The following is a 23,651-nucleotide window of genomic DNA, read 5'->3' as shown; positions in this document are numbered from 1 at the left end:
GACAATGAGGTAGTGATGAAGAGAAACAGATGTCACAGCTAGAGGCATGAGCCTCCCGCACAGTTGCAATAATAGTATTATGTGCTGATCATGTAAATGTAACTACACAGTGGGCCTACCTACTTCTAGGTGACGATCACGAGGAAGAAGAAGTCAAGTCTTCCCTGGAGACGTACCAAGGACAGCAGGCTAAGTAGCCCTACAGTAGCTTCAACCAATTAGCCCTACAAGTACTAGGATTCCATTAATGGCAACACTACACACAGCCAGGGGATATGTCCTTAGGCTGGTCCCAGATCTGTTAATGGCAACACTACACATCACAGCCAGGGGATACCTGTCCTTAGGCTGGTCCCAGATCTGTTAATGGCAACACTACACATCACAGCCAGGGGATACCTGTCCTTAGGCTGGTCCCAGATCTGTTAATGGCAACACTACACATCACAGCCAGGGGATACCTGTCCTTAGGCTGGTCCCAGATCTGTTAATGGCAACGCTACACATCACAGCCAGGGGATACCTGTCCTTAGGCTGGTCCCAGATCTGTTAATGGCAACACTACACATCACAGCCAGGGGATACCTTTCCTTAGGCTGGTCCCAGATCTGTTAATGGCAACGCTACACATCACAGCCAGGGGATACCTGTCCTTAGGCTGGTCCCAGATCTGTCAATGGCAACGCTACATATCACAGCCAGGGGATACCTGTCCTTAGGCTGGTCCCAGATCTGTTAATGGCAACACTACACATCACAGCCAGGGGATACCTGTCCTTAGGCTGGTCCCAGATCTGTTAATGGCAACACTACACATCACAGCCAGGGGATACCTGTCCTTAGGCTGGTCCCAGATCTGTCAATGGCAACGCTACATATCACAGCCAGGGGATACCTTTCCTTAGGCTGGTCCCAGATCTGTTAATGGCAACGCTACACATCACAGCCAGGGGATACCTGTCCTTAGGCTGGTCCCAGATCTGTTAATGGCAACACTACACATCACAGCCAGGGGATACCTGTCCTTAGGCTGGTCCCAGATCTGTTAATGGCAACACTACAGATCACAGCCAGGGGATACCTGGATACAACATAGTTCATAGGGTAACAACGTGTCAAGTTGAATATCTATGGGTGAGGTGGTTATCTCCACTGTAAAAACGGCTGATTCCAAAGTGAATTGAAAACGTCTGATTCCGAGGTGAATTGAAAACGGCTGATTCCGAGGTGAATTGAAAACGGCTGATTCCGAAATTGAATTTGTGATACTGTACCTTGTTGAAATATACGCCAGGTTAGGCAACAGCTCATAGCAGCGTACAGTAGAGAAGGTAGTCCCAACTCCAACAAACAGAAAACCTGTGCACTAGTTACAGTACATAAGTAAGATACAGTAGGGGACAGTCAGAGAGGGGCTCGGCGGCCCTAGTCCTGACCCAAACATCAACAGAAAACCTGTCTGGTTACTATGGAGCGAGGTTAAAAATACAACCCAACAAAACAGGCACACAAACAAACAACGAGGAGAGGCCAAGGGGGCATTTGGAAAAGGTTTGGAAATAACTCGGGGAGTGTCCCAGCGTTGACCAGCCGTGGTTAATAGGGTTGAGCATCAAATGGCATCCAATCCCCTATATAGTGCACTACTTTGACCAGGGCCCATAGGGCTCTATATAAAAGGATAGGGGTCAAAGTACTGCACTAAATACGGAATTGGCGGGCCATTTGGAACACAACCAGAGTCTGCTGAAACATTCCCCTGTCACTGTAGCGCCCGGCTGGTCAGGGGGGGTCCAGAGAGGGGACACACTTCACCTCAGTCCTGCTGACAGCATTACTGGGACAGAGACAACAATACCAGCCCTGTTGCTCCCTGCGTCTGTCTGTCCCCCTGCGTATGTCTGTCTCCATGTGTCTATGTGTCTCCCTGCCTGTCTGTCTGCCTCCCTGCCTGTCTGTCTGCATGTCTATCTCCCTGCCTGCTGTCTGTCTGCATCTCCCTGTCTATCTATCCGTCTGTCTGCGTCTGCCTGCCTGCCTGTCTGTGTCTGACTGTCTGTCTCCCTGCCTGTCTGTCTGTCTGCGTCTGCCTGCCTGCCTGTCTGTCCTCACCTCTAGGTAGGGAGCACTGAGCTCAGGAAGGCAGAGAAGGGGCGCTACACACGGGCCCTACTTATCGTGGCTCACAGGACGTTTTATGTGTCTCCTTGGCTCATTATAAACATGGTGTTGTGTGAGTGCATTATGCAAATAGGGGAACGACGTTGTGCAAATCTGTAACGCTGCCTGCCTGTCTGCCTGTCTGCCTGTCTGCCTGCCTGCCTGCCTGCCTGCCTGTCTGCCTGTTACTACTGAGATGCTGAGAATGCTGCTGTGGGCAGAGAGAAGAGGAGAGAACAAGTATAGGAGGAGAGAAGGAGTGGAGGAGAGAGTGGAGTGAGGAGGAGGAGAGGAGGAGAGAGTGGAGTGAGGAGGAGGAGAGAAGGAGTGGAGGAGAGAGTGGAGTGAGGAGGAGGAGAGAAGGAGTGGAGGAGAGTGGAGTGAGCAGGAGGAGAGAAGGAGTGGATGAGAGAGTGGAGTGAGGAGGAGGAGAGAAGGAGTGGATGAGAGAGTGGAGTGAGGAGGAGGAGAGAAGGAGTGGAGGAGAGAGTAGAGTGGAGGAGTTCAGTGATTTAGCTTATTATGTTGATGCCCATACATTTTCCAGGTAGAATATACGTCTTTAGAATGGCATGGCGGTCAAAGCTGTGTATTTATTTTCAGTAGTACTAATTACCCCACCGAAGACACATTTAAAAAAAGCATACTTGGTCATAAGAGACTTTAACTGGACAAATAAAACTCATAGAATAAACAGCAAAGTTCTACATCTTCCAGAGACCGAGGGTGGTTTTACACCTTCCAGAGACCGAGGGTGGTTTACACCTTCCTAAAACCGAGGGTGGTTTTACACCTTCCAGAGACCGAGGGTGGTTTTACAACTTCCAGAGACCGAGGGTGGTTTTAACGTTCCAGACACTGAGGGTGGTTGTAACGTTCCAGACACTGAGGGTGGTTTTAACCTTCCAGACATTTAATTGCATCAATTCACCACCCAGGTCTTTTACTTACGACAAAGAGGAACAACGGGAACATATTGAAGATGCTCATCCCCAGAATACGTGTCTGTTTTCACAGGATAAAGCTGAGAACATTAACAACTTTATAGGTAAGAAAATTAGAACAATAATGAAGAAAATTAAACTTATTCTAAAAGAACCAATATCACTCCCTAGAAACACAACCATATGGAACAATTCTTGTCAGAATTCACCGATAAATTGTTCCACATGGAAAACTAAAGGCATAGAAACCGTAAATGATTTGGTAACGGGGGGATACATTATTTCCATGAAAGAATTCATTTTGGACTGACTAATCTAGATGGTTTCAAAATACATAAAACTTTTTTTTTAAAGTTACATATCACAAAATTTCAATTTGAAAATCTTTTGGACATCAGAGCAACCTTGACGGAATCTTATTTGAGTCAGACACAGGATGTTCATACGATAAATCAGATTTAAAAATAACCGATGTAGGGGCAAGATGGAGGGGAAGTTGGAGCATAACAAACAAAATTACAGTTTATGAAAATGTACACGTAATCCAGTATAAACTAATGTATTATACAAGATACAAAATTCAGACCCACAGAATGGGTCATATGGACACCGACACATTGAGACATTATTTCACTATATTAGAGGACAAGTTAACCATTCTAACGATACCTGTCACGCCCTGACCATAGAGAGCCTTTGAGAGTAGGTCAGGGCGTGACTGGGGGGTATTCTAGTTTATTACTATTGCTATGTGGGGTTCTAGTTTATTTTTCTATGTTGGTGATTTGTATGATTCCCAATTAGAGGCAGCTGATAATCGTTGTATCTAATTGGGGATCATATTTAGGTATAATTTTTCCCACTTGTGTTTGTGGGATATTGTTTTGTTTTGTGCACCACATAGTCACGTTTCGTTGTTAGTTTATTGATATATTGTTTTTGCTAAGTTTCACTTTAATAAATATGATGTGGAACTCAACATCCGCTGAGCCTTGGTCCGTCTGTCCACACGTACGTAGCGTTTTACAGTATCTCTCAACTCTACTAAGAACGGGAGTATCAGTGAACACTGATTATGAAAGTGAATGCTCAGTTTGTTGTGCGCGGCCTTGAACCAGAACCACTATCAGCATTGTAGCCAAAGACTGTTATACCAGCTGTCTAGTCTGTTGTGTTTTATTTAAAAAATTGCAATAAGCATAAAACACAATTATATAAGGAATACACTGCATTTCAAACAGTCAGCAATAATCTAATGAATTCAGGGCTTGTGACATTATATTGAGGCTGAATATAAGCCTTCCACAACCATAAGACCCACTAATAATTTAATTTGTTTATTTAAAAAACGTGTTTCATCGAGATACAGTATACTGTGAATCAGCCATCATTTAAAAAAAAATAATAATCAAGATATGTTTTTAGGCCAAATCGCCCTAAAACGAAGTACTGCAAAAACCTGAGAACTTTAAACAACGCCACTTTAAATAATGCCACTTTAAATAATGTTTACATATCTTTCATTACTCATGTCACATGTATATACTGTATTTTATGCCATCTACTGCACCTTGCCTATGCCGCTCGGCCATCGCTCATCCATATATTAATATGTACATATTCTCATTCACCCCTTTAGATTTGTGTGTATAAAGTAGTTGTTGGGGAAATGTTAGATTACTTGTTAGATATTACTACACTGTTGGAACTAGAAGCACAAGCATTTCGCTACCCTCACATTAACATCTGCTAACCATGTGTATGTGACCATTAACATCTGCTAACCATGTGTATGTGACCAATACCATCTGCTAACCATGTGTATGTGACCAATACAATTTGATTTGAACTCCAAGTCATCAGGCTACAAGATTTAAGGTGTTGCTACTGTGTATATAATCCCCATTGCAGCCTGGCTGTGTATATAATCCCCGTTAGTCTGGCTGTGTATATAATCCCCGTTAGTCTAGCTGTGTATATAATCCCCGTTAGTCTAGCTGTGTATATAATCCCCGTTAGTCTGGCTGTGTATATAATCCCCGTTAGTCTAGCTGTGTATATAATCCCCGTTAATCTAGCTGTGTATATAATCCCTGTTAGTCTAGCTGTGTATATAATCCCCGTTACAGCCAGGCTGTGTATATAATCCCTGTTAGTCTAGCTGTGTATATAATCCCCGTTACAGCCAGGCTGTGTATATAATCCCTGTTAGTCTAGCTGTGTATATAATCCCCGTTAGTCTAGCTGTGTATATAATCCCCGTTAGTCTAGCTGTGTATATAATCCCCGTTAGTCTGGCTGTGTATATAATCCCTGTTAGTCTGGCTGTGTATATAATCCCCGTTACAGCTTGGCTGTGTATATAATCCCCGTTACAGCCTGGCTGTGTATATAATCCCTGTTAGTCTAGCTGTGTATATAATCCCCGTTACAGCCTGGCTGTGTATATAATCCCCGTTAGTCTAGCTGTGTATATAATCCCTGTTAGTCTAGCTGTGTATATAATCCCTGTTAGTCTGGCTGTGTATATAATCCCTGTTAGTCTAGCTGTGTATATAATCCCCGTTACAGCCTGGCTGTGCATATAATCCCCATTACAGCCTGGCTGTGTATATAATCCCCGTTACAGCCTGGTTGTGTATATAATCCCCGTTACAGCCTGGCTGTGTATATAATCCCCGTTACAGCCTAGCTGTGTATATAATCCCTGTTAGTCTGGCTGTGTATATAATCCCTGTTAGTCTAGCTGTGTATATAATCCCCGTTACAGCCTGGCTGTGCATATAATCCCCATTACAGCCTGGCTGTGTATATAATCCCCGTTACAGCCTGGTTGTGTATATAATCCCCGTTACAGCCTGGCTGTGTATATAATCCCCGTTACAGCCTAGCTGTGTATATAATCCCTATTAGTCTAGCTGTGTATATAATCCCTGTTAGTCTAGCTGTGTATATAATCCCCGTTACAGCCTAGATGTGTATATAATCCCCATTACAGCCTGGCTGTGTATATAATCCCCGTTACAGCCTGGCTGTGTATATAATCCCCGTTACAGCCTGGCTGTGTATATAATCCCGTTACAGCCTGGCTGTGTATATAATCCCGTTACAGCCTGGCTGTGTATATAATCCCCGTTACAGCCTGGCTGTGTATATAATCCCCGTTACAGCCTGGCTGTGTATATAATCCCCGTTACAGCCTGGCTGTGTATATAATCCCGTTACAGCCTGGCTGTGTATATAATCCCGTTACAGCCTGGCTGTGTATATAATCCCCATTACAGCCTGGCTGTGTATATAATCCCGTTACAGCCTGGCTGTGTATATAATCCCGTTACAGCCTGGCTGTGTATATAATCCCCGTTACAGCCTGGCTGTGTATATAATCCCCGTTACAGCCTGGCTGTGTATATAATCCCCGTTACAGCATAGCTGTGTATATAATCCCCATTACAGCCTGGCTGTGTATATAATCCCCATTACAGCCTGGCTGTGTATATAATCCCCATTACAGCCTGGCTGTGTATATAATCCCCGTTACAGCCTGGCTGTGTATATAATCCCCGTTACAGCCTGGCTGTGTATATAATCCCCGTTACAGTCTAGCTGTGTATATAATCCCTGTTAGTCTAGCTGTGTATATAATCCCCGTTACAGCCTGGCTGTGTATATAATCCCCGTTACAGCCTGGCTGTGTATATAATCCCCGTTACAGCCTGGCTGTGTATATAATCCCCGTTACAGCCTGGCTGTGTATATAATCCCCGTTACAGCCTGGCTGTGTATATAATCCCCGTTACAGCCTGGCTGTGTATATAATCCCCGTTAGTCTAGCTGTGTATATAATCCCCATTGCAGCCTGGCTGTGTATATAATCCCCGTTAGTCTAGCTGTGTATATAATCCCCGTTACAGCCTGGCTGTGTATATAATCCCCGTTACAGCCTGGCTGTGTATATAATCCCCGTTACAGCCTAGCTGTGTATATAATCCCCGTTACAGCCTAGCTGTGTATATAATCCCCGTTACAGCCTGGCTGTGTATGTAATCCCCGTTACAGCCTGGCTGTGTATGTAATCCCCGTTACAGCCTGGCTGTGTATATAATCCCCGTTACAGCCTGGCTGTGTATATAATCCCGTTACAGCCTGGCTGTGTATATAATCCCGTTACAGCCAGGCTGTGTATATAATCCCGTTACGGCCTGGCTGTGTATATAATCCCCGTTACAGCCTGGCTGTGTATATAATCCCCGTTACAGCCTGGCTGTGTATATAATCCCCGTTACGGCCTGGCTGTGTATATAATCCCCGTTACGGCCTGGCTGTGTATATAATCCCCATTACAGCCTGGCTGTGTATATAATCCCCGTTACAGCCTGGCTGTGTATATAATCCCCGTTACAGCCTGGCTGTGTATATAATCCCCGTTAGTCTAGCTGTGTATATAATCCCCATTGCAGCCTGGCTGTGTATATAATCCCTGTTAGTCTAGCTGTGTATATAATCCCCGTTTCAGCCTGGTTGTGTATATAATCCCCGTTACAGCCTGGCTGTGTATATAATCCCCGTTACAGCCTAGCTGTGTATATAATCCCCGTTACAGCCTGGCTGTGTATATAATCCCCATTACAGCCTGGCTGTGTATATAATCCCCATTACAGCCTGGCTGTGTATATAATCCCCGTTACAGCCTGGCTGTGTATATAATCCCCGTTACAGCCTGGCTGTGTATATAATCCCCGTTACAGTCTAGCTGTGTATATAATCCCTGTTAGTCTAGCTGTGTATATAATCCCCGTTACAGCCTGGCTGTGTATATAATCCCCGTTACAGCCTGGCTGTGTATATAATCCCCGTTACAGCCTGGCTGTGTATATAATCCCCGTTACAGCCTGGCTGTGTATATAATCCCCGTTACAGCCTGGCTGTGTATATAATCCCCGTTACAGCCTGGCTGTGTATATAATCCCCGTTACAGCCTGGCTGTGTATATAATCCCCGTTACAGCCCGGCTGTGTATATAATCCCCATTACAGCCTGGCTGTATATAATCCCCGTTACAGCCTGGCTGTGTATATAATCCCTGTTACAGCCTGGCTGTGTATATAATCCCTATTAGTCTGGCTGTGTATATAGTCCCTGTTAGTCTGGCTGTGTATATAATCCCCGTTACAGCCTAGCTGTGTATGTAATCCCCGAAACAGCCTAGCTGTGTATATAATCCCCGAAACAGCCTAGCTGTGTATATAATCCCCGAAACAGCCTGGCTGTGTATATAATCCCCGTTACAGCCTGGTTGTGTATATAATCCCCGTTACAGCCTGGCTGTGTATATAATCCCCGTTACAGCCTAGCTGTGTATATAATCCCTATTAGTCTAGCTGTGTATATAATCCCTGTTAGTCTAGCTGTGTATATAATCCCCGTTACAGCCTGGCTGTGTATATAATCCCCGTTACAGCCTGGCTGTGTATATAATCACCGTTACAGCCTGGCTGTGTATATAATCACCGTTACAGCCTAGCTGTGTATATAATCCCCGTTACAGCCTGGCTGTGTATATAATCCCCGTTACAGCCTGGCTGTGTATATAATCCCCGTTACAGCCTGGCTGTGTATATAATCCCGTTACAGCCTGGCTGTGTATATAATCCCGTTACAGCCTGGCTGTGTATATAATCCCCGTTACAGCCTGGCTGTGTATATAATCCCCGTTACAGCCTGGCTGTGTATATAATCCCCGTTACAGCCTGGCTGTGTATATAATCCCCGTTACAGCCTGGCTGTGTATATAATCCCCGTTAGTCTAGCTGTGTATATAATCCCCATTGCAGCCTGGCTGTGTATATAATCCCCGTTACAGCCTAGCTGTGTATATAATCCCCGTTACAGCCTGGCTGTGTATATAATCCCTGTTACAGCCTGGCTGTGTATATAATCCCCGTTACAGCCTGGCTGTGTATATAATCCCGTTACAGCCTGGCTGTGTATATAATCCCCGTTACAGCCTGGCTGTGTATATAATCCCCGTTACAGTCTAGCTGTGTATATAATCCCCGTTACAGCCTGGCTGTGTATATAATCCCCGTTACAGCCTGGCTGTGTATATAATCCCCGTTACAGCCTGGCTGTGTATATAATCCCCGTTAGTCTAGCTGTGTATATAATCCCCGTTACAGCCTGGCTGTGTATATAATCCCCGTTACAGCCAGGCTGTGTATATAATCCCTGTTAGTCTAGCTGTGTATATAATCCCCGTTACAGCCTGGCTGTGTATATAATCCCCGTTACAGCCAGGCTGTGTATATAATCCCCGTTACAGCCTGGCTGTGTATATAATCCCCGTTACAGCCTGGCTGTGTATATAATCCCCGTTACAGCCAGGCTGTGTATATAATCCCCGTTACAGCCTGGCTGTGTATATAATCGCCGTTACAGCCTGGCTGTGTATATAATCCCTGTTAGTCTAGCTGTGTATATAATCCCCGTTACAGCCTGGCTGTGTATATAATCCCCGTTAGTCTAGCTGTGTATATAATCCCCATTGCAGCCTGGCTGTGTATATAATCCCTGTTAGTCTAGCTGTGTATATAATCCCCGTTACAGCCTGGCTGTGTATATAATCCCCGTTACAGCCCGGCTGTGTATATAATCCCCATTACAGCCTGGCTGTATATAATCCCCGTTACAGCCTGGCTGTGTATATAATCCCTGTTACAGCCTGGCTGTGTATATAATCCCTATTAGTCTGGCTGTGTATATAGTCCCTGTTAGTCTGGCTGTGTTTATAATCCCCGAAACAGCCTAGCTGTGTATATAATCCCCGGAACAGCCTAGCTGTGTATGTAATCCCCGAAACAGCCTAGCTGTGTATATAATCCCCGAAACAGCCTAGCTGTGTATATAATCCCTGTTAGTCTAGCTGTGTATATAATCCCCGTTACAGCCCGGCTGTGTATATAATCCCCAGAACAGCCTAGCTGTGTATATAATCCCTGTTACAGCCTGGCTGTGTATATAATCCCTGTTAGTCTAGCTGTGTATATAATCCCCATTGCAGCCTGGCTGTGTATATAATCCCTGTTAGTCTAGCTGTGTATATAATCCCCGTTACAGCCTGGCTGTATATAATCCCCGTTACAGCCTGGCTGTGTATATAATCCCTATTACAGCCTGGCTGTGTATATAATCCCTATTAGTCTGGCTGTGTATATAGTCCCTGTTAGTCTGGCTGTGTTTATAATCCCCGAAACAGCCTAGCTGTGTATATAATCCCCGGAACAGCCTAGCTGTGTATATAATCCCCGAAACAGCCTAGCTGTGTATATAATCCCCGAAACAGCCTAGCTGTGTATATAATCCCCGAAACAGCCTAGCTGTGTATATAATCCCCGTTACAGCCCGGCTGTGTATATAATCCCCAGAACAGCCTGGCTGTGTATATAATCCCCATTGCAGCCTGGCTGTGTATATAATCCCCGTTACAGCCTGGCTGTGTATATAATCCCCGTTACAGCCTGGCTGTGTATATAATCCCCGTTACAGCCTGGCTGTGTATATAATCCCCGTTACAGCCTGGCTGTGTATATAATCCCCGTTACAGCCTGGCTGTGTATATAATCCCCGTTACAGCCTGGCTGTGTATATAATCCCCGTTAGTCTAGCTGTGTATATAATCCCCATTGCAGCCTGGCTGTGTATATAATCCCCGTTACAGCCTAGCTGTGTATATAATCCCCGTTACAGCCTGGCTGTGTATATAATCCCTGTTACAGCCTGGCTGTGTATATAATCCCCGTTACAGCCTGGCTGTGTATATAATCCCCGTTACAGCCTGGCTGTGTATATAATCCCCGTTACAGCCTGGCTGTGTATATAATCCCCGTTACAGTCTAGCTGTGTATATAATCCCCGTTACAGCCTGGCTGTGTATATAATCCCCGTTACAGCCTGGCTGTGTATATAATCCCCGTTACAGCCTGGCTGTGTATATAATCCCCGTTAGTCTAGCTGTGTATATAATCCCCGTTACAGCCTGGCTGTGTATATAATCCCCGTTACAGCCAGGCTGTGTATATAATCCCTGTTAGTCTAGCTGTGTATATAATCCCCGTTACAGCCTGGCTGTGTATATAATCCCCGTTACAGCCAGGCTGTGTATATAATCCCCGTTACAGCCTGGCTGTGTATATAATCCCCGTTACAGCCTGGCTGTGTATATAATCCCCGTTACAGCCAGGCTGTGTATATAATCCCCGTTACAGCCTGGCTGTGTATATAATCGCCGTTACAGCCTGGCTGTGTATATAATCCCCGTTACAGCCTGGCTGTGTATATAATCCCCGTTAGTCTAGCTGTGTATATAATCCCCATTGCAGCCTGGCTGTGTATATAATCCCTGTTAGTCTAGCTGTGTATATAATCCCCGTTACAGCCTGGCTGTGTATATAATCCCCGTTACAGCCCGGCTGTGTATATAATCCCCATTACAGCCTGGCTGTATATAATCCCCGTTACAGCCTGGCTGTGTATATAATCCCTGTTACAGCCTGGCTGTGTATATAATCCCTATTAGTCTGGCTGTGTATATAGTCCCTGTTAGTCTGGCTGTGTTTATAATCCCCGAAACAGCCTAGCTGTGTATATAATCCCCGGAACAGCCTAGCTGTGTATGTAATCCCCGAAACAGCCTAGCTGTGTATATAATCCCCGAAACAGCCTAGCTGTGTATATAATCCCTGTTAGTCTAGCTGTGTATATAATCCCCGTTACAGCCCGGCTGTGTATATAATCCCCAGAACAGCCTAGCTGTGTATATAATCCCTGTTACAGCCTGGCTGTGTATATAATCCCTGTTAGTCTAGCTGTGTATATAATCCCCATTGCAGCCTGGCTGTGTATATAATCCCTGTTAGTCTAGCTGTGTATATAATCCCCGTTACAGCCTGGCTGTATATAATCCCCGTTACAGCCTGGCTGTGTATATAATCCCTATTACAGCCTGGCTGTGTATATAATCCCTATTAGTCTGGCTGTGTATATAGTCCCTGTTAGTCTGGCTGTGTTTATAATCCCCGAAACAGCCTAGCTGTGTATATAATCCCCGAAACAGCCTAGCTGTGTATATAATCCCCGAAACAGCCTAGCTGTGTATATAATCCCCGAAACAGCCTAGCTGTGTATATAATCCCCGTTACAGCCCGGCTGTGTATATAATCCCCAGAACAGCCTGGCTGTGTATATAATCCCCATTGCAGCCTGGCTGTGTATATAATCCCTGTTAGTCTAGCGGTGTATATAATCCCCATTGCAGCCTGGCTGTGTATATAATCCCCGTTACAGCCCAGCTGTGTATATAATCCCCGTTACAGCCCGGCTGTGTATATAATCCCTGTTAGTCTAGCTGTGTATGTAATCCCCGTTACAGCCTGGCTGTGTATATAATCCCCGTTACAGCCTGGCTGTGTATATAATCCCCGTTACAGCCAGGCTGTGTATATAATCCCCGTTACGGCCTGGCTGTGTATATAATCCCCGTTACAGCCTGGCTGTGTATATAATCCCCGTTGCAGCCTGGCTGTGTATATAATCCCCATTGCAGCCTGGCTGTGTATATAATCCCCATTGCAGCCTGGCTGTGTATATAATCCCCATTGCAGCCTGGCTGTGTATATAATCCCTGTTAGTCTAGCTGTGTATATAATCCCCGTTACAGCCTGGCTGTGTATATAATCCCTGTTAGTCTAGCTGTGTATATAATCCCTGTTAGTCTAGCTGTGTATGTAATCCCCATTGCAGCCTGGCTGTGTATATAATCCCTGTTAGTCTAGCTGTGTATATAATCCCTGTTAGTCTAGCTGTGTATATAATCCCTGTTAGTCTAGCTGTGTATATAATCCCCATTGCAGCCTGGCTGTGTATACATATTGGTAGTTCCTCATCCTCAGACTAATGACAGCGTTACAGCCTAGTGTCGTGTCATTAAATTGAAGATGAATCTTTATCAAAAATTCTCTGTAATTATTATTACGTGATTAAACCACTTAATCATGTAACTGTAATTAATTAGGAAGTCGGGGCACCAAGGAAAATATTCAGATTATAAAATTATAATTTTCCTTATCTAACTTTCAGATATTTTAATATCTAATCACTTAGTCTTAATGAATTATTATTTACCTCACGTTAGTCTCATTCCAAACGTCAATTGTTGGTTATCTGCACGAACCCAGTCTTTACTATGAGTCATCCATACATCAATTGTCTTAAAATAATTTATTTACTAACTAAGTAATTCACAGAAATGCATAACACAAACAAAGTAGATATGGTTACAAAGAAATGATAGGGGGGCGGCAGGGTAGCCTAGTGGTTAGAGCATTGGACTAGTAACTGAAAGGTTGCAAGTTCAAATCCCGAGCTGACAAGGTACAAATCTGTCGTTCAGGCAGTTAACCCACTGTTCCTAGGCCGTCATTGAAAATAAGAATAGGTTTTTAACTGAATTGCCTGGTTAAATAAAGGTAAAAAAATAAAGGGGGCTGTGGGCTAAACCGGTACGGTGGCTTGTTAGACAGAGTGATAATTAGAACGATTGAAATGCCAATCCTTTGCACATGAACGCTCACTCATTCGGGAATAATTGCAATATATATATTTACGCTCAGTGTGTCGTCGGGATCGCTGTTGGAATGTTTGTTTCTGTTGAAGTTTGTCCGCCCGCTCCCTCTTCCATGGTTAGGATGGATAGTTCAGAGTAACATTCAGCGATGCTGTTATAGAATAGATGTTTCGGCGGTTGTCGGTCTTCGTGTTCAATGATACCGAATACCTCGCTGCAGACTAGTAATTAATATCAAAGACTTGTTCTTATTCTGTCGGTATCGATAGTCTAAGAGTTTAACCACGTGGGATGGTTAAAAGATTCAGCAATCTACTCAAACTTTATTTCCCTCTGTGATAGAGGTACTGGTCTGGTCTCAAACCTTAGCCCTCTCGTGGTTATCGAGGTAAGCTGGTCTGAAGATATATTCCCATGGTGAAAAAAAGGTAAAAGTAACTACAGGCTTGATAGTGCCAGCTGTATATCCTCGTCAGACTACAGGCTTGATAGTGCCCGCTGTACACTACTAGTAAAGAGTTTTAGAAGACTTACTCATTCAAGGGTTTTCATATTTTCTACAATGTAGAATAATATTGAAGACATTAAAACTATGAAATAACACATCTGGAATCATGTAGTAACCAAAAAGAAGTGTTAAACAAATCTAAATATGTTACATTTGAGACTCTTCAAATAGCCAGCCTTTGCCTTGATGACAGCTTTGCACACTCTCTTCACCTGGAATGCTTTTCCAACAGTCTTGAAGGAGTTCCCACATATGCTGAGCACTTGTTGGCTGCTTTTCCTTCAATCTGCGGTCCAACTCATCCCAAACCATCTCAATTGGGTTGAGGTCAGGTGATTGTAGAGGCCAGGTCATCTGATACAGCAGTCCATCACTCTTCTTCTTGGTCGAATGTCCCTTACACAGCCTGGGGGTGTGTTGGGTCATTGTCCTGTTGAAAAATAAATGATAGTCCTACTAAGCCCAAACCAGATGGGATGGTCAAACTCTGCTGAATGCTGTGGTAGCTGTGCTGGTTAAGTGTGCCTTGAATTCTAAATAAATAACAGATAGTGTCACCAGCAAAGCACCCCCACACCATCATACCTCTTCCATGCTTCACGGTGGGAAATACACATGCAGAGATCATCCAGTCACCCACACATCGTCTCACAAAGACACGGCGGTTGGACCTAAAAATCTTAAATATGGACTCATCAGACCAAAGGACAGATTTCCACCGGTCTAATGTCCATTCCTCAGGTTGTTTGGCCCAAGCAAGTCTCCTCTTATTGAGGTCCTTCAGTAGTGGTTTCTTTGCAGAAATTTGACCATGAAGGCCTGATTCACGCCGTCTCCTCTGAACAGGTGATGTTGAGATGTGTCTGTTACTTGAACTCTGTGAAGCATTTATTTGGGCTGCAATTTCTGAGGCTGGTAACTCTAATGAACTTATCCTCTGCAGCAGAGGTAACTCTGGGTCTTCCTTTCCTGTGGCTGTCCTCATGAGAGCCAGTTTCAACATAGTGCTTGGTGGTTTTTGAGACTGCACTTGAAGAAACTTTCAAAGTTCTCCGTATTGACTGACCTTCATGTCTTAAAGTAATGGACTGTCGTTTTCTCTTTGCTTATTTGAGCTATCTTCTGTATACCACCCCTACCTTGTCACAACATAACTGATTGGCTCATTAAAAAAATAAGAAATTCTACAAGTTAACTTAAGAAGGCACACTTGTTAATTGAAATGCATTCCAGGTGACTACCTAATGAAGCTGGTTGTGAGAATGTCAAGAATGCCTTTATGACAGCATTGCACAAAGACATTCAAATGTACTTGTCCTCTTGCTTAGTTATGCACCGGGGCCTTCCACTCCTCTTCTATTCTAGTTAGAGCCAGTTTGTGCTGTTCTGTGAAGGGAGTTGTACACAGCGTTGTACGAGATCTTCTGTTTCTTGGCAATTTCTTGCATGGAATAGCCTTCATTTCTCAGAATAGACGGATGAGTTTCAGAAGAAAGTCCTTTGTTTCTGGCCATTTTGAGGCTGTAATCAAATCCACAAATGCTGATGCTCCAGATACTCAACTAGTCTAAAGAAGGCCAGTTTTATTGCTTCTTTAATTAGTACAACAGTTTTCAGCTGTACTAACATAATTGCAAAAAGGGTTTAGTGATCAATTAGCCTTTTAAAATGACAGACTTGGATTAGCTAACACAATGTGTCATTGGAACACAGGAGTGATGGTTGCTGATAATGGGCCTCTGTACGCCTATGTAGATCTTTTTTTAAATCAGCCGTTTTCAGATACTATAGTCATTTACAACATTAACAATGTCTACACTGTATTTCTGATCAATTTTATGTTATTTTAATGGACAAAAAAAGTGTTTTTCTTTAAAAAGCAAGGACATTTCTAAGTGACCCCCAAACTATTGAACGGTATATTTGATTAAAACACATAGGATGTGTCTATATATGGAAAAATACACATTTAAAATGTTAAAGACGACTCTTGGTCGAACAAGATTATTATTTTTTGTCGGGGACAACCCTGATAAGACAACATAGAACCGTCCGCCCGTCCAAACATCCAGCTCTCCACCCTTCTGCCCATCCCTCTGCCCAGTGCCAATGAAATGAGATCTGACTGAATAGTGATTATTTTTCAGAACAGAGGATGGTGGAATGGCTGGCCATCTCCCAGAGCTCTGCAACGGAGAGACAATGGATCGTTTTGACAGCAGGCAGATATGTTGACACCTGGGCTGTTCCAAAGGAAACAGTGGGCACAGCCACCGACGGAGCTGAGGGGAGCTGCCATTGGAAGAGAGCGGGGCAGGCAGGCGGGCAGGGGGCATAGGAGGGCAGGTGTTGTCTTTGGCAAAGAGTGATGGGGGAGAGTTTCACCACAGCATAATGGGATTGGCAGTGGAGAAAGAGAATATTTGTGTGTATAGCTCCAACAGTATTGGGACAGTGACACGTTTTGTTGTTTTGGCTTGTACACCAGCACTTTGGATTTTAAATTATACAATGACTATGAGGTTAAAGTGCAGACTGTCAGCTTCAGTGGCAATTCCAGTATTTAAATCTTAGTGGTGCAAAAAAATTATGTAGCTGCATGCCAACAAAGCCACTACACAACACAACACTAAACAATACATTAATTGCACTATAACGGTGACAAACGGTGCCCACAAACTGTTAGGGCCTACATAAAGCTGTCCCAACAGCAGAGTCCCAACACCGTACCACTGCTACACCTGGCTATCAGCAGAGCCTTGTCTGGCAACATTTATCTTTAAAAAAAACATGGCTGATATGGCGGATGTACAAACTATGGAATAAGGGGACGACAAGCGGATAAGAGGCAATCCGTAATTTCGATTAAGACATTAATGAGCGAGCTAGGACGTCCGTAGTCAATATAACTATTTGTTTAGCACTTTTGAAACGTACAGCGACAGAATTCAGTTCTTACAGGGTTCTCCCTGTACACCAAGTCAGAACTGTAAGATAAATAAAGAGGGCATATAAGCAGACAATGAAAGCTCTTACAATATTCAATGATTACATTTTTTCAAAAACAGGTTATAGGCCACATGTGCACCACCAAGTCAGAACAGTAGGCTGAGAGGGGAAAGTTTAATTGTCAGAATAATATTAGAGAGAGATTTACTTATTTCAACTTTACATTTCTTTCATCACATTCCCAGTGGGTCAGAAGTTTAAATACACTCAATTAGTAATTGGTTGCATTGCCTTTAAATTGTTTCACTTGGGTCAAACATTAAGGGTAGCCTTCCACAAGCGTCCCACAATAAGTTCGATGAACTTTGGCCCATTCCTCCTGACAGAGCTGGTGTAACTGAGTCAGGATTGTAGGCCTCCATGCTCACAAAAACTCTTTCAGTTCTGCCCATACCATTTTCTATAGGATTGAGGTCAGAGCCTTGTGATGGCCACTCCAATACCTTGAATTTGTTGTTCTTAAGCCATTTTGCCTCAACCCATTCACGACCAAGCTTTAACTTCCTGACTGATGTCTTGAAATGTTGCTTCAATATATCCACATAATTTTCCACCCTCATGATGCCATCTATTTTGTGAAGTGCACCAGTCCCTCCTGCAGCAAAGCACCCCCACAACATGATGCTGACACCCCCGTGCTTCACATTTGGGATGGTGTTCTTCGGCTTGCAAGCCTCCTCCTTTTTCCTCCAAACATAACGATGGTCATTATGGCCAAACAGTTCTGTTTTTGTTTCATCAGAACAGAGGACATTTCTCCGAAAAGTACGATCTTTGTCACCATGTGCATTTGCAAACTGTAGTCTGGCTTTTATGGAGGTTTTGTAGCAGTGGCTTCTTCGTTGATGAGTGGCCTTTCAGGTTATGTCGATATAGGCCTCGTTTTACTGTGGATATAGGTACTTTTGTACCTGTTTCCTCCAGTATCTTCACTAGGTCCTTTGCTGTTGTTCTGGGATTGATTTGCACTTTTCGCACCAAAGTACGTTCATCTCTAGGAGACAGAACGCGTCTCCTTCCTGAGCGGTATGACAGCTGCGTGGTCCCATGGTGTTTATACTTGCGTACTATTGTTTGTGCAGATCGTGGTACCTTTGGGTGTTTGGAAATTGCTCCCAGGGATGAACCAAACTTGTGGAGGTCAACAATTTATTTTCTGAGGTCTTGGCTGATTTCTTTTGATTTTCCCATGATGTCAAGAAAAGAGGCACCGAGTTTGAAGGTAGGCCTTGAAATAAATCCACAGGTACACCTCCAATTGACTCAAATGATGTCAATTAGCCTATCAGAAGCTTTTAAAAGCCATGACATAATTTTCTGGAATTTTCAAAGCTGTTTAAAGGCACAGTCAACTTAGTGTATGTAAACTTCTGAACCACTGGAATCGTGATACAGTGAATTATAAGTTAAATAATCTGTCTGGAAACAATTGTTGGAAAAATTACTTGTGTCATGCACAAAGTAGATGTTCTAACAGACTTGCCAAAACTATAGTTTGTTAACAAGAAATGTGTGAAGTGGTTGAATAATGAGTTTTAATGACTCCATTAAGATTATATTCTTTAACGATTATGTAAACTTCCGACTTCAACTGTATGTATGTATGTATGTATGTATGTATGTATGTATGTATGTATGTATGTATGTATGTATGTATGTATGTATGTATGTATGTATGTATGTATGTATGTATGTAAGCATGTGTGCATGTGTGCATGTGTGCGTGGGCATTAGTTAGGGGCATGAAGTGTTCCAGCTTTAAAGGGAGGGAGGAACAGCCAACTGAAAAGGAGGGAAGACCCATCTCACCCCTCTGTGACAACATACAGAGCAGGAGGGAGGGAGGGAGTGAGGAACAGCCATCTGAAAAGGAGGGAAGACCCATCTCACCCCTCTGTGACAACACACAGAGGGGGAGGGAGATCACTCTCTCCTCATATCACAGCAACAATGTCCTGAGACAAAGGCCACTCTCCAAACAGTACAGGGAGGGAAGCTAAATCATGTAATAATTCAATAGTAGCAAGAATGGACCCATCATGGGTTTGAGTAGGCCCAGTACTGTTGGCCCAGTAGTCTATTGTAAATAGTGCAGTTGGCCCAGTGCGGCCGGCCCAATGCAGTTGGCCCAGCAGCCTACAGCATTATGTGCTATTGAAGTGAGCAAGAAGTAAATTCCACAAACACTTTAATTTATACTAGATTTGTTGGAGATAATGTATTCTTCACATAGCTGTAAATATTTGGCATATTTCCTCCCATATTGGACAGCAGAAAAGCCATTCAGAGGCTTCAGAAAGTCTTCATACCCATTGACATTACACATTGTGTTGTATTACATCCTCAATTCACCCATCTGTATTACATCCTCAATTCACCCATCTGTATTACATCCTCAATTCACCCATCTGTATTACATCCTCAATTCACCCATCGTTTTCCTCTCACAAAGTGAAAATGTGTTTTTAGATTTGTAGTAAATGTTTTAGAAAATGACATACAGAAAAATCTCATTTACAAAATGATTCACACCCCTTAGTCAATATTTTGTAGAAGCACCTTTGGTAGTGATTACAGCTGTGAGTCTTTCTGGGTAAGTCTCTAAGAGCGATTACAGCTGTGGGTCTTTCTGGGTAAGTCTCTAAGAGCGATTACAGCTGTAAGTCTTTCTGGGTAAGTCTAAGAGCTTTGCACACCTGGATTGTACAATATTCTGACATTCTTTTCAAAATTCATCGAGCTCTGTCAAGTTGGATGTTGATCATTGCTAGACAGCCATTTTCAAGTCTTGCCATAGAGTTTTACTCCAATTTAAGTCAAAACTGTAACTTGGCCACTCAGGAACATTCAATGTCATCTCTGTAAGCAACTCCATTGTATATTTGGTCTTGTGTTCTAGTTTATTGGTCCTGCTAAAAGGTGAATTAGTCTCCCAGTGTCTGTTGGAAAGCAGACTGAACCAGGTTTTACTCTCAGATTTTTCCCATTTTAGCTCAATTCCGTTTATTTTTTATCCTAAAAATACTCCCTTGTTATTTCCAATGACAAGCATACCTATAACATGACACAGCCACCGCCATGCTTGAAGATATGAAGAGTGGTACTCAGTGATGTGTTGGATTTGCCCCAAACATAACACTCTGTGTTCAGAACATAAAGTTAATTTCTTTGCCACATTTTCCCCGGTATTATTTTAGTGCCTTGTATTTTCCCCTGTATTATTTTAGTGCCTGGAATATTTATATTCTGTACAGGCTTCCTTCTGTCAATTAGGTTAGTATTGTGGAGTAACTACAATGTTGTTGATCCATCCCCACTTCTCCTATCACAGCCATTAAACTCTAACTGTTTTAAAGTCACCATTGGCCCAATGGTCAAATCCCTGAGTAGTTTTCTTCCTCTCCAGCAACTGAGTTGAAGGACACCGGAAGGACACCTGTATATTTGTAGTGACTGGGTGTATTGATACACCATCCAAAGTGTAATTAATAACTACATCATGCTCAAAGGGATATTCAATGTCTGGGGTTTTTTCTCAATTTTTACCCATCTACCAATAGGTGCCCTTCTTTGTGAGGCATTGGAAAACCTCCTTGGTCTTTGTGGTTGAATCTGTGTTTGAAATGCGCTGCTCGACTGAGTGACCTTACAGATAATTGAATGTGTGGGGTACAGAGATGAGGTAGTCATTCAAAAGTCATGTTAAACACTATTATTGTACACAGTGAGTCCATGCAACTTATTAGGTGACTTGTTAAGCATATTTTTACTCCTTTTTACTCCTGAACTTATTTAGGCTTGCATAACAAAGGGCTTTTCATTTTGAATACATTTGTAAAAAACGTCTTAAACATAATATGGGGTATTGTGTGTAGGCAAGTGACTCAATCTCAATTTCATCAATTGTATTTTCAGGCGGTAACAACAAAATGTGAAAAAGAATCAACGGATGTGAACGAACGCGAACATTTTAAGTGCAATGAGTATAATGAGTGGCAGCGTGTGTAGATAGTTGAATATTTCTGACATTTACGCTATACAATGAGACAGTGTAGAGACTTTTCTCAGTACAGTAGCCTACCTTCACTCTCGTAGATGTAGTTGATGATGTCATCTGCGTTCAGGCCCTCTTCTTTAGTGTTGATCGCTATGTGTACGGTCTGATATTCCTCCATGAGTTTGAGGTGCACTCCTTCCAGAGTGAAGTAACAATTTCTCTCCTCTTTGTCGTCATCGAAGATCAGCAGCGCGTCTTTCCAGTTGAAGTGACGGAACATCGCCGAGAATGTTTCTGCCATTTTCAGGTAAGACGGGGAGATTCGGGTCAGGTGAGAGTATTCTTTCTCCTTGTCACTAAAACCGCTGGCCAGAGCACCTGTCGATATTACCGGGATGTTCCAGTGAGATGCCATCCTTACCACCGGCGCCGCGGCGTATTCACACACCGGACCGAGCACCAAGTCCGGCTTCTTTTCGCAGGAGCGGTCCACCAGGGAGAAGAGCGCATCATTGCCACAGTTAGAATCCTCATAGCGCAAATTAAAGTTAAATCCGGAATACACACCGCCTCCGATTTTCAACCTCTGCTTTGCATACTCTATTGCCGGGGCCACTCTTGCTATTGAGAACATATAAGAGTTATTTTTTGGCAACATCACCAATACTTCGATGTCCTCAATCACTGTTGCACTTGTCCGGCCAGGTAACAACCCCAGCCAAATGTACAAACACACTGAAACGTAACATGGCATGATGCAACTTTAAAAGTTATGCTTTGTCTATAATCATTAATAAATGTTTATCTCGCTCTCCAAGTCAACTGCGTCCCTGGAACCGCAGACTTCCGAGTACACAGGTAAATTGCAAATACCAATGTGGAGTCTTCCAAAATAAATAATCTAAATTAAGTAACCTTTTTCTTTGAATGAATGAAATAAAAATTCTAAATGTATGAAGTGTATAATGCTCCTGCACAGAGAGTCTCCTGCAACCTCCTCAACTGATGGAAGTATCCCCTCTGTTTTGCTAACTAATTCTCCTGTTTCTCTGGTCATTCCTCTTGTTTAAATATGGTAACTGCCCAGACAGCTACCACACACGCTGGCTACCACACACGCTGGCTCATTATTATTCCTGCGTCATCCCTGTACAACACACCTCTTTCTTAAAGCTACAGGTCCTTATTTTTTCTCCTTTTTTTTAAATAATTATAGAAAATAATTGTTCGTTTTGCCACATTGGAAGAGACGGAATGCACTGGGATGCATTGCCTCATATACAATAAACGGTGTGCAATTATTATTATTTTTAATTCCAAAGAGAAAGATAAATAAAACTAAGGAAAGTTTCAAGAACAATGTTTTCTTTTGCTATTTAAAAAAAAACACGAGTCTAAGCTGTTTTGAGCTACACAATGCAATATAATATACAGTATAGTAGAGTGTAGCGCATATATAGCTTGTATTAATAGACTAAATACCTTTAACTTACCTGATCAATTTACCTTTAAGCATACTGCACATGAATAGGCCAACTGAACATTATACATATCCACATTTTTGATTCATTTTGCTTTTAGACACCCCACTAAACATATTCAGTATTAGAAGCTTGCGGAGTGTTCCAAAGTGAATGACAGCAGCCAGAATGAACGATCCACCTCGAGTGATGCGTGAGGAGGGGGAGGAAAAAAACCTGCTATAGACTGCCACCTAGTGGCCACAGCCAACATAGACTGTTCTATAGTAAAGAAGTAGGCCTGTTGAGGAGGGTTTCAGTTCACTATATATATATATATATATATATATATATATATATATATATATATATATATATATGCCTATACTGTCCAGGCGATTTTAAGAAAAAAATGATCTGTTTAATAACAATAGACTGTACCTAGTAAACCTAGCTCACTGATTTGTGTTGGTCTATTGGGAAACAATGGTGTCTTTCTCCCGAGTGGCGCAGCGGCCTAAGGCACTGCATCTCAGTGCTAGAGGCGTCACTACAGACCCTGGTTTGATTCCAGGCTGTATCACAACCGGCTGTGATGGGGAGTCCCATAGGGCGGTGCACAATTGGCCCAGCGTCGTCCGGGTTTGGCCGGAGTTAGCCGTCATTGTAAATAAGAATTTGTTCTTAACTGACTTGCCTAGTTAAATAAAAATCTCCTGTGTTGTGTTGGATAGATATCAACAGTTGAGTACTAAATGTTGGATGTTAAATAAGGAGAAGAGGCAATCCCAGCCTGGCTATATATCTCATGCCCCATTAAATGTCCGACCTGAAAAATGAGTCACCTAACAAGTTCCCTAGACATATGAGTAACAACCTCTCATTCATGACACATTTGAACGGGCCACATGGTTTTGTGGCTGGCGTAATTCATTGACATATAGGGGGACAC

The 23,651-nt window shown here is 43.0% G+C and overlaps 1 protein-coding gene across 1 annotated transcript in view; it reads right to left on the bottom strand.

Annotated features, from left to right (window-relative positions):
- Positions 1–22,287, bottom strand: part of LOC135508221 (atrial natriuretic peptide receptor 3-like) — a 106,139-nt gene extending 83,852 nt beyond the window's left edge. The window contains exon 1 of the mRNA XM_064928308.1: positions 21,324–22,287. Within this exon, the coding sequence (XP_064784380.1) occupies positions 21,324–21,993 (670 nt within the window). The 5' untranslated portion in view covers positions 21,994–22,287. The remainder of the gene's footprint in view (positions 1–21,323) is intronic.
- Between the last annotated feature and the right edge of the window lie 1,364 nt (positions 22,288–23,651).

This window comes from Oncorhynchus masou, chromosome 1 (assembly GCF_036934945.1).
Source record: "Oncorhynchus masou masou isolate Uvic2021 chromosome 1, UVic_Omas_1.1, whole genome shotgun sequence".
Lineage (NCBI taxonomy): Eukaryota > Metazoa > Chordata > Actinopteri > Salmoniformes > Salmonidae > Oncorhynchus > Oncorhynchus masou.
This window is presented reverse-complemented; position numbering and strand designations above follow the sequence as displayed.